Raw genomic sequence first — 15,387 nt, 5'->3', positions numbered from 1 at the left:
GAAGGTTTATAGAATATGCAAGGTACTGTAGGATATACCAATATTTAGATGCATCAAACCAAGAGTATTTTCAGTTATAATCTCAGAAGCCTGTTACTAATATTTTTAAGTCTTAATCCCCCAAAAACTAATTTTAAAGGGAATGAGACATCTCTACACAATATGAATGTGACATGCCACTACATTTGGACACATACTAAATGAAACATGGATGAACGGTGAAGAAACAAGGTGCTAATAGGACGTCTTTAAGAAGTCATCATAAGGATAGCACAGGGTATTCATATACACATCTCTTTAGGTCCTGGACATTTTATTTAGAAATAATTTTCCTTTTGGAACATCCTTTCAAAAGTTACATATTTCAGTATTTCTAACACTTCTGATACCCTATTATTTCTTAATATTTGAGTTGTGCGTGTGAGGAAGAGATACCCTGCCATGATGTTGAAACTGGTATCCTCCAAGCAGTGGCTAGATAAAATATGAGGAAGACCGATTACTTGCAACAATTTGAGCTACAATGGGCAGAATGGTCTCCTCTCATTTGTAGCATTTCAAATGCCTTTATTATCTGTCACAGAATACCTTCGCCGCAGACCGTACGAAGTGGAAAATTCGGTGCAAACAAGCAGACCCCACAAAAGTGGGAAAATGCGAAGAAGAAGAAGATCTGTCACAAAATACCTATAGACAGTGCTATTTACTACTAGAGGCAATGTTGCAATGTTAATCCTTTAAATTTCCATTGTTAACTTTAAATGTTAAATGTGATAATCTTCCCAATTACATCTTAAAAACTCAATTCAAACACAAACAACGTTATATAGTGAAACACAGCAGAGGTGAAGCATGGAAATGTAGGTACACACGAAAAGATTCATTAGAGACATGTAAGCACAAAGCATCATAAAGGTCGGTATCGTAGCTCTTCCACCTTATTCCTTGCAAGATGTTAAACCTACATGGCTGTTTGTTGATTAATTTTTCTTTGCTTCCTACAAATAATAAAAAAATGAAAAGACACAGGTCTTGCAATAATAAAAAAGGAAGAGATATTTGCCTCCCCTTATTATGCATTATAATGGACACAAACTAATGAAAGTTTATGTACAGAAATTTGCATTTATGTCTTTCTGTTGAGTTTTTTTAATTCAGCTGATGAAAAAAATGATCATGCTTCTAAGTGAAAAATCATAAATTGAAATCAGTCAGTCCTTATTACGTATACTTTTCTTGAATTCTCAGGAAGGATTATTAATGTGGACAAGCTACTATTTGGGGAAATGCAATTATTTCATGATCTAACCTCAATCTTCTAGTTCATGCATTGTCATTCATTCATTTCAAAATGAAAAGTAACGATTCTCAATACTTATAAACTTGTAAAACCGCACAATAAAAATATGATACCATATCCTCAAGGTGTAATATTAAGAGTATTTTACATTGGAAAAAAATACACTTGGATTACAACACAAATGATTTCAATTTCATGATTTGAGTGAATGCTAATGCATTTTATCAAGAGTTAAAACTGCTTGCCTTGGTTTGAGCATCCATAAACACAACGAAAACCTTCCGCTCCTAGAATATCTGAGAGAGGTGACCTCATTAATTTTATGAGAATATCTAATTTCAGTACAAATTAGTCTTATGAACCTGACTCTATAAAGCACAAGCAGTATATCTGAAGCTAATGCAAAAACAAAAGGAGAATCAGATCTTCAATCCAGGCCTGTTGAATTGATAAAAACTTCGAAATATCAGTTGTCATCAACAGACTAGCTTTTTTTAGAGTTTGAACATCTAGAACTAGAGTTTTCAGATTTTGATTTTAGTGAAGTTTTAACGTTAGCAAAATAAATGCATTATTTTTATTATGCAAAGGAACAAGTAATAGGTTTATTCCATGTGGCTCCACGGCCGAAACGTTGTGTTCTCTTTCTTCTTTTTTCAGCATGGAATAAACCTATTACTTGTTCCTTTGCAGCCTACAGTACGTATGCTGACGCAGCTACCCACCTGAACTACTTATTTTTATTATGCCAAGTTAAGATTTTTTCTTTTTTACAATCAGAAAATGATATGAAGATATGAACAACACAGATTGAGGCTGTACTTGTTTTGGCTTCCAATGTTTTAAATATTTTAAAAACACTGTCCCCTGAGGCAGGTTCAGTGTTAAGGCTATGTACTATAACCAGCACCATGCGACGTTTTATCTGAAAAGGGTTGATTTCCCAGATGCTTGGTTTAAATCTAAAGAACAAACTAGAAATTCCAGAAAAATGTGATTGTTTTGAAACAACAAGGAATCATTCTTAGCGCTGGTGAAAAAACGTGAAGTTCCTCACCTGTGGCAGGGTTGATGCTCGCAGCAATGTGAAAGTGACAGAGTGCATTAGCATGCAGGCTGGCGTTGGTCCTGTGGGCTTGGTGTCTGTCCTGCTGATGAGGCAGATATCCGGTGTGACAGGGCAGGGCAGTCGATCTCCTCCGGCCCCTCCTCAGCTGCTTCAGATTCAACTGTAGAGGAGTTCATTACCAAGAAGTCATAACCAATAAGTTGGCATCTTTTGCAGAAGAAACATACAAAAAAAGTATGTAGCTTCTGAAAAAGCAAAAGCATTAAGGCCTGGAAATCCTTTGTATACTATACTTAGAACTAAAAAAACTAAACAGAGATGGAGAATATCACCTTTAACATTTTGCTTTGAACTGATACAGAAAATATTGATAATATGGTGATATAGAATGATATCTATGGTGCTTTGATCCCCCTTTTTCATGGGCATGTATTCGGACTAGTTATGCTATTATCATGAAAGTATCTTATCTAAGGAGGGTACAGAAATCTGTCCTATTTTTTATGAAATATCATTGTAGGAGTAATTTGTAGGAGTTATTTGGAAGGTAGAGGGAGTTCAGAATTTCAGCATAACTTAACAAAAGTTTTTTTCTGATACGCACTCCAATAATGCATAATGTACATGATTTCATTAAATCAAGTACACCCACACTTTAACAGTACTGATTTGTACAGCACTTTCAAGAATTTATTACATTCTAGTGAAGTATACTATTGTACAAAACTGTGGGTCATTTAGTGGTAGAATAATTATTTTGTCTTTATAAAATACCTACAGTACATAACTATTATTATTGAGAGACACTACAAATGCAACAGATGAGTATTGTAAACAGTAGCGGCATGTTACATTTCTAATGCCTCAAAGTAGAATTTGCAATCACCATCACGTGATTACAAAAACGAAATCTTACTGTAGCATTAAGAACATTGTTGGATCCCTAGAACTGATAGATCCCATCTACATTTCCATATTTCACTTTCATTGTAGACACCTCTGTACCCTGGTTTACAATCAAAGATGAAATTACATAATTATGCTAGCCCAACTCAAAATGTCTTCAGTCCTGACATCTTTCACACTGAAGTAATAAAAAACCTGAATTATGAATGTTGCTGTTAATTATGTTTTTAATGAATTTTTATTCGCATAAATTGTATTTATTGGTTTCTGTTGTCAAGTCTCTTAATATGGCCATTAATTAAAAAGATAACATGCTCTTGATTAACTTATATGGACAAAGAAAGGACAGAAAAATGTTTTAATTGACATTTCTTGGATAACGAAGTCTTAGCCTGAAATAGCAGTCACACGAACACTCACCTCTAAAGCATTCTGAACACGCTCCTTGCTTGTGGAATGCCTCTTTATGCCACTGGTTGTTGCAACGGGCTCAGTACTTTGGCTTTGACTATGTCCAGACAACAAGCTGTCACTAGGTAGCAATGTCTCTGCCCAGAGTCGACACACATTGTCTTTGCAACACGTCAACAGCACGTTACACACAGAACCCCTGTGGGGAAAAAAGCTAGAGGTTAAACACTTAAAAAGGAATAAGCACAGAACAATGAATTTCGGAAAAATGTATTCGTTTATTGACCTTTCAGGAATAAATGAATGTGGAAAAATTTAATTTACAAAAAATCTCTGAACGCAATCCAGAAACAGATCCACAGTATGCCAAAGCACAGTTTTCCACAAATTCTTGGTACAACAAAATCTCCAGCTACATAGCTATTAAACCCATTTAAATTTCTAGAAGGTTTTATTATTTTTACTAACCGTGGCATATATTTACTGGTCTTCCTCCAAGAAAATCCAGTCACTGTCCGAGGATGGGCCAGATACACAAAAGAGTAGTCCACTTCTCCCTGAGCAGACCTTTCTGGTAGACTAAATAGGGTTGTCCCTGTTGTCTGCCAGCTGCTAGTATTGTACCACACCTTCACCAGGCAATCGTCCTGCAAGCAAGCAATACAAGCCTAATGCTACAGTATGTTGTTCTAACAGGGCCAAATAAGAGACAAAATGAAACTATTGAGAAGCCTAAGTCATCTTATCTCCCGAAAGTGCCATGTTAAATTACAAGAATTTAAAAATAGAGTTATAATTTAAAAAAAAGATATTCGTATTTATAAAATATTTTATATTTTGGTTTTATTAAAGCTTTTCTTTATGCCTACAACTTCTGTGCTGTGTGTAGAGATACAAGACCTGCAGACATGGTTCTCTGACACTCCCACTCATTACTCTCTTAATTTTCTGACAAAGCAGGCTCCAAGGTTCCTTACAAGAGAGTTAGCACCAACTGGAGGTGTGGCACTTCTCTCACTGATGTCACTGAAAGTTTGCAGTTCCGGGTGCCAAAAACAAAGATTGGGCCAAGACAAGTTTATTTCAGGCTTTTAAACGTTAAAAGCTAGGCAAATATGAATGATTAATTAATTGGGAGAAAGGGATTTCTGTATACACTGAAATCACAGCTCCTTAGATGGAAGGAAAATGTAAGAATTATGCGCATGTAAAGTATGAGGTTGAATGTTTTTATGACTGCTTAACAAAAATTCACAAGATATCAGCACCTACGTATTAGAAGTAATGCTTTAATGTAATCTACATAACAGTTCAGATCTTTCAATCAATATAGGCAATAAATTAATCAACAAAGAGACAAAAACACCAGATAGGAAGGATAAAAAAGAAAGATTTACCTTTCTAATACAAAGATGCTGTATGCTACCTAGCAATACTGTACATCACATTCAAGTTGCTTATAGCAGGCTCTGCTATCTCAAGTGAGGGCACTATGAGATTACTGTGCACAATATTAAACCACCATGAAACAATCCTCTCTCTCTGTACCATTTTTACACAGTGAATATGTAACCTCCCTCCCAAGACAGAAAAATAATTTTAAAGTGATATGACAAAAGGTAAAAAAGAAATAAGACTTTAACAAAAACATGAAGTAACCAATATTGACATTTGAAGGTTTATTATATGGTACTCAGTAGCATTTTCTTATCTAAATATTGCAGTAAGACACATGAGAAAAAATATTAACTTATTACATTTAAAAAAAACTTTGCAGAACAGTGGTTTTAAAAACGCTTTCCTGAATTAATGAATGCTTCTTCCAGGTTTTGTCTACAGTACTCAGGAATTATGTGGTGCACTTAATTTATAGTTTTCAGTCTTAAAAATATTTAAATCAATTTTCATTATTTATGCTAAAATTCTAATTTACTACTATCCAAAAATAAAACCGCTTCATATATCAGGACAGTCTTACTGTAGACACTTAGCAAATTAAAACAAAAAAATATCATGCTCTTCTTTCCACTGCATGGTAAAAGTCCCTAAAAGCAATAGCATTTTTTCACAAACACTTTTTTCACTTTTTGGTGTGTCGGACTCTAGGAGAAAACATTCTGCAAAATGAATTGAAAGCCAAGTGCTGGATGAAATGGATAGAAAATACTGCACACAAAATAATGGCTTACCTGTCCCGCTGTAGCAAAGAAATCCCCATCTGGAGAGAACTTCATTAAATGAACAGATGAGGCAGTTCTGTATGTAGAACAAAAATGTCAAACCATTGAATGCTTGTAAGGTGTCTTCCAAAACCATAGAGTGATCCTGATAATAACTGAACATTAATTCTTCCTTCAAAATCTCCAGGACAAAATTAAGATATATTTGAGAGACACAAAAGGGATAAGATCAGATTAATTAGTAGTCTGAAGAATGTTAAATGTTCTCTCTAATATTATAGACTACTCACAAACATACCCTTAAGACAATTTTTGCTTAAATTTTTTATTAGAATGACTAATGTATTTTTAATCATTATAACTCAGACAAGGAAGAAATAATAAAAATGACTGAGAGAGAACTAAGTTGAATTAAGTAGAATGCAGTGAAATATTTTATAGTTTTATCATTCTAAATTATTCCCATTTGTAAATTTCCTCAAAATAAGAAATAACACCTGAAATATTCTAATTACAATTGGGTTATATGGTTATATGCTCACAATAGGTTTGGAATTTCATCTGATAATACTTTATGTATATAGTTATTCATAATTTTACTACTCACACAGAATTCATTCATATTCACGATGGATAAGCGAATAACTAATAAATACTGATAAAACATCATTATCTTATCTTTTACACCAAAGTAGCACCAACTCGTCCACCTGTTTTCGAGTGTAAATTTTTTTTGTAAATTCCAGTCAAAAATAGCTCACATAGACAGAAATTCTGTTTCCAGATGTAGTGTTTGCACACTAAACACAAGATACACTCATCAAGAGACACTAGGGAGCATAATTTTGATGACCTGGGTTCAAATTTTAAATATTTCCCTGTGCAAATGAAATGTAGTGAGAGGGTATTGCTCTGAACCTGTTACTGCAAAGATGGAGATAAAATCTACGGGCTGATCATGAACCACCAACACAACCTTTTAGAGGCTGTTCATGGCAGAACTGGATTTTCAGAAACCGAGGAAGGAAAAAATGGACAGTAATGCAACAGTGAGGCGGCACAATTGCTGGTCCAAGAAACTCCTGTGCACTACTTTTCAAATAAAGCTAAAGGAATGGCTTATCCCACATGAGCTTGAGCTTATGTCTGTCGGATGCAGAAAATGCAGATTTTTGTGGCACAATATATTGTCCACCCAAGGTAAAAAAGTCAAAGCTTTGTCATCCATACAATATATTTATTGATTTCTGTCATATGTGTTAAAAAACACCACATTTATTTTATTGTCTCTCGATATTTTGGTCTATGGGTGTTGTTTTCTATCTTCTTCATAATGAAACATAAATAGCATCCTGAGTAAAATGAAACATACAGTATGAAATGTTTTACTTTTATCGCACAAATATCAATACACTTAAGACCCTTGATTCTAGGAAGTGTCTTATCTGAAATGTTTGAACATTTGATTTTGAAACAAGCTGTCTGTTAATTAGTAGAATGTTTTAACTTTATGATTTAAGGAGGTCTTCCCATGCCATTCAGATGCTCACAGATATCATTTTAGGTCTGAGGAGAGTTCAAATTATTTAAGTTCACCAGATAGGAAACTTAAAAGTTCTTACCTTCTTCTCAGAATATCTTTTCAATCACAGCACATTTTTTAGCAACTATCTTGACTAACAAAATTTAAACTGTACACATTATTTTTGATCAAGCACCATATGTTTATGTGTACAGTATATATACATAGAGGTCACACTATATTTTGACTATATACTTCCTTCTTGTGATGTTAGTTTTGTCATTTGCTTCTTATGTCCTTGGTGAACACCCCTTGTTTATAGTCGAAGGAACTGTCAGACGTAAGGATTACACTGAGAAAAGACATCCTTAAGACTAGATTTTTAAAATGCTTCTTATTCCATCAACAAAACCACTTCAGAAGAAAATACTAATGAGCCTCAAAGATTGTGGTGATCACTGTCAACACTGAAACCTTTCTTCTTAGTACAGAATCAAACATAACACTGGTTATGTAACACTTTGCCTTGTGCCCTACTCAGATGATTAGTAAAGGAGCTTCTTTCATGAAATGGCCAAATGAATTACTGGATTAATTAGCTACTAGCAACCTGATGGCCTAGTTGGACCAAATAAAATCTTCTTAATTGTAAATTTCCTTATGTTCCTTACTTGCACTGCCAGATGCATTTCCAGTTGCCAAGGTCACTTCCTATGGTCATTTCCACTCCATCTTCTTCAATACATGAACATAATCCAACATTGGACCATAACTGTAAACTGCTGGATCCTGTTAGAAGCCGTGTTCCTAGGAAATAAAATAGCTATTCAACCAGCTACCCAGAAGACTAAGTTAATTATGGCTTAACCACACAAAGAACAGGAATAAAAACACTATTTTATCTGTTAACAGGTTCAATGACAGATCGTCCAACTAGAGTTAAGTGGGAAAATCTTATACAGAGGCAGAAAATATATTTAACAGAGTGCAGAACATGACTTCATTAATTCTAATATTGATTTATACAAATAATCCTATTACTTCACATTTTGTTTCAAATTTATTTCTATATCAACACTTCCAAGTTAAATAGAAAGTGAATGGACTTCATTTTATTGACAATTAATGTTTACAAGGCATTTCAAAATAAAGAACTGCCATAGAAATAATTCAGTGCAACATATTACAACTGAAATGTGTGAAAAACTGAAAGGAAACTTTAGCATAACCATTTAAAATGAAAATGTATTGTTCATTGATAAAGATATCTTAAACACATATAATAAAATCCAAGTGTAATTAAGGAATTTTTGAGAGTGGAACAAACTTCACACTCATGAAGAACATTACCTGATTTCCATCAAGAAACAGCTGGATTAGATTTGATCACTGGATCAATGAGACTCTGAGACATGAATTTGATAACTGGATCAATAAGCAACTAACTACCCAACAGATCAGATGGATTAAATGGCCTCCACCTATTTATAATTATTCTTATAAAAATACTCTAAGCATTAAATATGTATGGATAGTATATCGCCATATCTGAGATCTTTCTTTTTTCCCTTCAATGAATTCACTTAGTTCCAGCATTGTTTATTATGTTTTGCTACAGAATCTGCAGACAAAGAATTGAAACTGCAAAGCTGTATAGTTCAGATATTGATTTTCCACATGAGAAGAAGGGATTCAGAACAAGACAGTATACTTAATTTTCACATAACCTGGACCCTACTTTTGACCTATTTACACTTTATGCTAAACATATTATTTCAAGCCCCTAGCTAGCTGTCAACAGAAGAAAGATTCACCAGGTATTTCCACAGCTGAAAGCAATAGATTTGTGAATTTGACTACTGTGTCCCAGCAATTCTAACATTGTCTTGGAAGTCTGGAACAAGACACCTAGCTATGATATTCAAGTTGATAGTCTTTCATCTTTCAATAATTTGATTAACAAGATCCCTGCTAGCTACTACCTACCTGATGAACTAGATAATATCCTCTCAATTGGAATCTTATATCCATTATATCTCTTTCTATGGAAATTGCTTGCAGGCATGTCATGCTATTGCTGATGGAAATACTTCATCCTTCAAAGAGCACAGAATCTCCAATACAGGGCTTTTTTGGTGACCCTATACTTCCTCCTTCTCCCCTGCTTGCACTCATGGTTTACACAGACAAACATCTGGTGATTCTAAAATAAAAAATAAGTTCTTTTCTGTAATCAAATCTTACCTGTTGGGTCCCATACCAGATTGTGTGCTATTGACTGCAGGACAAATTGTCCACTCTTCTGCCACTGGTAATTTAATCTCTATAGACAAGAAGTACAAAAACATAAGTTTTTTTAACGCTTGCAAAAATAACAAACATGATATGGTTAAAATAAAACAAACACTTATTTTAATTACAAAGCAGAGCTCTGCTTGGCTGGTCTCCACTGGCAGTGAAGTTAATCAGATGAAGTTGATGAAGCTGCCAGCTTGAGTTTGTGGAAAAGTCATGGTCAATTAGGTATCCCCAAGTCTGTATCTCTAAGCCACTCTTGCCCTCCTGAGTATTTGTGCTAAGTTGTACAGTTCAGAAAATAATATTAAGCAAAAAGAAACTGATTAAAATATATGCATGATATATCATATAGTATGCACAGTATTTCTAAAAAGAATTTCAAACGTGTATAGGTATAAAACATTAATGACAACAGGATGGTAAATTGACAGACTGCTCGTGAAACTCACAGTTGTAATCTTATTCTTCTGATTTAAGAGCTGAACAGGTTCAAAGATGCAAATAACATTTCCATAGGAAGCTGCAATCTGCAACAAAAAAGTGAGAAATGGCATTTAAAAAGGATACAAGATACCTTTTCATGTTACCATATGCTTATCATTTCTACAACATGGTCTAAAACTAAATGCCAAATAAATAAATTACGCAAAAAAAATACAGATGTTGCTTTTCATTTCCACTACTGAAAATATAGAACCTGCCCGAGTGAGATCCAGGGATGGGAGAGTATGATGGAGCTACAATTGGGCAACAACTGTGGTTAACAGCACTGCATTATGAGACAAACGCTGGGGAATTTTAATTTAGCACTGAAGACATGGCCTTCGCTCAAAGTAGACCAGGGCTCCCAATAGGCAAAAGGTTCCCAACTACATTCTTGGAGGTTTTATAGGTGATTTTAATTCAGCTGAAATTTATCTCAAATTGCACCAAGTTAGCCAAATAATTAGCTCCAGTAAATCAAGTTTTGGAGTGGGACAGAAATGAAATCCTACAGAACTGGATTTGGAAACCCCTGCATTAACTCCAGCTGTTCTACACTATAGTCTTCTGTCATGACACAGAGGATTTGGTTTGGAATTTCTAGTTCATAGGAAGGATTTGCAAGAACTCAGAAGGACATGCATTTTAACTCAAAATATAGGTTAAGCAAAAAAATGTTCTTGAGGCCTCTAGAAATATTTTATTGCGCTGAAAAAGAATTGCTCATAATACGCACTATTCATTAAATTTGCATTGCATCTAGAGTTTCTTAAGATAATCAGAATTAATTGCAGTTAATAATGTACAGTTAGTTGATGATCTTAACCAGCAACTATTCATCATTTACTTATTCATAAGGTTTTGTGTAGGTGAATGACACTTTCAGGCTAATCATTTATCAACAATGTTTTTGCCAGATGAGCCCCTGTTTAGCTGTTTGAAGTACTTTTTCCTATCATACAAAATTAATTCCAGGAAACTTTGAACAGCATATACAGTACTGTATGCAAGAACAAAATTAAATTTAAAAGCATCTTCTTTTCTCTCTCATAAATTGATGGCAAAATATCAACAATCATCTCTAAACAGACTAACAAAAAGACATTTTATAACTAATAGTTTTAGCCTGTCTATGGAGTGCAAAATAATAAATGTAACCTTGTGTAACTCTTCTTCTGTCATACAGCACACATACATACAGTAAGCACACCTGCCAGAAAGCACCTGTACTTAATGTCTTTTTCTAGGACGTCAGAGCTTTGTTGAAACCTGCTGCTCCATTTTGTTTCTAGAGGAAGTATGTACTTCGAGGAATACTTTGTACTTAATGATATAGAGACCTGCAGTTATCCATTCTGAAAGCACAACAAAAGAAATCAACGTGATAATGAATGCCATGATGACACAGTTTGGGAATGAAGTGCTTGGTTGTGCAGAAAAGTATGAGAATTATGACAGACTCTGGGGAATAATCCCAGCAACCTGGTTACTGTTAATTATTACCAATTAAAATAAACAGAGTTTGACTGTTTAAAACAAATATAATAGCGATACAAGAGCAAATTTTAATTAGGATTAAGTATAAATATAAATATAGCACAATGAAGCCATGACATACAAAAATATGCAGGTAAAAATCAAGGTAATTAAAAAATGAATGGCAGATATGTGTATTTTTTTATAATTCAGTATAGTCCCAAGAAAAAAAACTAAAAATAAAGGTATCTTTGAATTGAAACTGTGATTATATTTTTTATAAAAATCTTATATATTTCAATCATTGATTTTCAGTTAAACCCTGATACCTCCTAGCACGTGGCTGAAAAGACACTCAAAAGCATGTGCATGACTGGGGAAAAAGAAAATGAGCTGTATCTCAGTCTCTAAACAACAGTAAGCCTGCATATCTGAAACTATCTGCGTAGCTCTGGGTTAAATATAACAGCTTACACCTTCTGATAAGTCTGTACTTCATGATACGTATGACACCTGACCGCTTTTTGATTCACAGATCCAGTTCTGTTGGAGGTGGAGCTGGCTTTTCAAATATGAGGCAGAGCTCCAAGCTGAATGTTAATGGTAGTAGTCCAAACTGTGAATTTTATTCTCATAAGGCACACTGTATTTTGTTTAGTCATGTGTCTTTTCATAAACTCTTAGAGTTGAGAGCTATTGTATAATCTCGTGGGAAAGTATTATTATTTAGTGTATATCACAGAAGTGAAGAAGCTTTCATTTTCATTGAGCCAATGTAACAATATAAACCTAAGCAGAAGTGATGATAAGCACTCTATTCAGGACTGAAGTACTTTAATAAAGTTTTTATGGCCGTTTAATTTTCATTCAAAAGTCCTTCAAAACTAGCGTTAACACAAAATGTAGAAATGCCAAGAAATAAAAGCGCATAAGGAATTTCATCTATCAAATTTATTTTCTATTGCATAGCAATTAACCCAAAACATATTTTAAAAGCATTAGAATCTGGAAAATATTCGAATATATTTGCACACTATAGCCATTCAATTACTAAAAGTAGTGTGAATTTCAGTTGATAACATCCTGTTTTCACATCAAACCTTTTCTCCTCCAGAACATAAGAACGTTTTTCCCCATACGTTCTCTTCCAGTTTCACATATTGTACAGAGAGCTTCCACCAACTTTTAAACTCTCAAAACACCCACTTTTCTCTGTGAAATGCGCTGCCCAAGTCAAAATAAAACAAAAGACAAAATTCAAAGAACTTAGAGGTAGTTAAAATGAGACAAAGATTAAAAGGTAGAAACGATGAGCTGTTAGGCCAAATCCAGCAGCATTGGCATTTCACATTCACATTTTGATCTTCCCTTAAAATAGGGAAACTGTAGATGATTTTGAAATGAGTTACATCAACAGATGCACACAAAATTAAAAAAAAAAATTAAAATGTTTTGATAACATTACAGTTAACTAAAAAAAGTAAAGAACATTAATGGCAATATGCCAAAGCCATCATTTTGGCTTATAAATGCTTTTGTTCTGAAAATAGCCTTTTTAACAGTTTAATTCTATTGCAGCTAAAGATAAAAGATAGAGAGAAAAGTTGGTAACTTGTAATTTTATTTATGTTTTCAAATGAATGTAGGCAAGGTATTTTTGGAAAACTAATTAGCTATAAGATCTAGATTCAAACAGATGAAAAATTGGCTTAAGACAAAAATACAATTACATTTAAAAATTAAAATTAAAAATAAGTTCCAAAATGCACTAACTCCAAAAACTTGTTTTACTATATAACGTTCTTACTTATAATTTCTAAAAATGAAAAAAGTGGGGAAAATACTTTGTGACATATGAATTTGCCTTAATGCCCTTGGTTAGCTAATTCTTATTAAAGCACCAACGTAACTACTCACTTTTTAACTTAATTAACACGGACTATTCTAATCCTAACAACATTAACCGTCACATCTTGTAACATGACTCCTAATAACCTCATTACCTCAAAAACCATTTTAAGATGGCTTTGAGAAAAGTAAGTGCATGAGCACATACAAATCAATTGTTCCAATACCATGTTAAGAACACTGAAAGGATACTACTCTTTAGTGTCAGTTGTAAACAATCTTAAAACCTTAAGGTTTTAAGGAGAATGAAGCAAGACTGATTCTTCCTGCTGCTAAGTAGCTAAACTTGTTCTACCGGTGGACAGTAATTACAGTATACTGCTACAAGCTGAGTAAATCTGTAAAAAATAATTTCATAATAGATTATAGTTAATTACAGAGTAGGAATTTCAGCCCATTGCGTATTTAGGTGTTCATCGTGTTTTCAATCGTGTTTTGTACCTCATACTACGTTTCACAGTAATTGTTCTCATCCCACTTTGAAGATGCAGCTTTTCAAAACTGATCATGCAACTTTGTGGCATTTTGAATTCTTCTTCTCTATTCCGTTCCTTCTCTCCCTGTGGTCTTTGAAACTCTTTAAATAGCTGTTGATGGACAATAAGCTTTAACTTTATTCAGTTGTTAACACCAGTGAACCATTTATTGTCTACATTTTAGTTCAATATTTTAGCAGAGGTTAGAGCTTAATTAAAAGAGTGCTCTCAGAGATTCTGTAGAATAAAGACAAGGACTTTGCATCACAGTAGAATTTTAAAGACTTGTTATGTCAATTCAGAAAAGTCCCAAATGGGTCACATAGTCAACTACTCAAACTGGACAATTTACAGAATCCACTCAAACCTAAACTGCCAGTCTTTGTGAGGTGGGTGGAAACAAGAGCACCTGGAAAAAACCTTCATGAACATGAGAACCCTGGAGCTGTGAGGTAACAGTCTAACTGCCACACCATCCTGTTAACCTTTACCACCTTAAATTAAAAATCAACTTATACTGTGCCTACACCGGGTTTAACAGAGGTTGTTCATTGTCCAGCAATATGAAGTAAGATAAGCACATTCCATAATGTTTCTCTACTACAGTGAAAGCCTTCTTAGTTAACTGTAACTTCAGTTAGAGTTAACTATATGTTATAAATGTACAATTGTGTAGTCACAAAAATAATCTGTATAAACAACTGTGAAGTTGTTCAGAACTGAAACAAAGAAAGGGGACAAAGGTACAAGGTTTACAAGACGAAATGCTTACTGATTATTTTCATGCTTATTGATTATCAAAAGTGCATGCAACATGACACAAAAAAACATTTATTTTCTGCTTCAACTCTGCGCAGACGTTGTTCTAAAGATTCATGGATTAAAAAAAACAACACTGGTGGTTTCCACTTGGATATTAAAATTACTCTTTATTACAAACTGCAAGTGACACTGGTGGCATTTGAAAATCCTGGTTCCACTGAACTCTTACCTTGCCCTGCTGCATGGAGCAGTCCACACATCCAACTTGGATATTCCCATGTTTCGCCCCAGGGATGATTTGTAGCCTTTCAAAGTCACTGCCTAAAATTACAATGTCGCATCCTGATGCATAAGCCTGGAAAAGAAAAGATACGATGACCTTAAAATATCAAGATAAGCAACGTACAGACACAAAGACAGGAATACAAGTAAAAAAAGTGCTGCCAATGTTCCATCTTTATTCAATATGCTGAGTACCTGACTCATGCGTTTATAACATCAAGGCTCGATTTCTCCATCTCTTTATTCTATGGGCACCCTAACTTTCTTCTCAACAGGTTGCAATATTTTCAAAACTCTGCAGCTAGACTAGTAAC

General features: G+C 34.1%; 1 protein-coding gene across 7 annotated transcripts in view; it reads right to left on the bottom strand.

Moving 5' to 3' along the window:
* The window catches only part of dmxl1 (Dmx like 1), a 94,813-nt gene that overhangs the window by 51,225 nt on the left and 28,201 nt on the right, over positions 1-15,387 (bottom strand). For all 7 annotated transcript variants that reach the window (XM_088910523.1, XM_088910530.1, XM_088910526.1 and 4 more), the window contains 8 exons: positions 15,021-15,146; positions 10,136-10,213; positions 9,633-9,711; positions 8,060-8,195; positions 5,876-5,942; positions 4,155-4,333; positions 3,696-3,885; positions 2,358-2,529 (listed from right to left, as the gene is read on the bottom strand). In XM_088910523.1, coding sequence (XP_088766649.1) covers positions 2,358-2,529; positions 3,696-3,885; positions 4,155-4,333; positions 5,876-5,942; positions 8,060-8,195; positions 9,633-9,711; positions 10,136-10,213; positions 15,021-15,146 — 1,027 coding nt within the window. The remainder of the gene's footprint in view (positions 1-2,357; positions 2,530-3,695; positions 3,886-4,154; positions 4,334-5,875; positions 5,943-8,059; positions 8,196-9,632; positions 9,712-10,135; positions 10,214-15,020; positions 15,147-15,387) is intronic.

This window comes from Atractosteus spatula, chromosome 3 (assembly GCF_055471065.1).
Source record: "Atractosteus spatula isolate fAtrSpa1 chromosome 3, fAtrSpa1.hap1, whole genome shotgun sequence".
NCBI lineage: Eukaryota > Metazoa > Chordata > Actinopteri > Semionotiformes > Lepisosteidae > Atractosteus > Atractosteus spatula.
The sequence above is the reverse complement of the archived record's forward strand: the minus strand, read 5'-3'. Positions and strand labels throughout refer to the sequence as shown.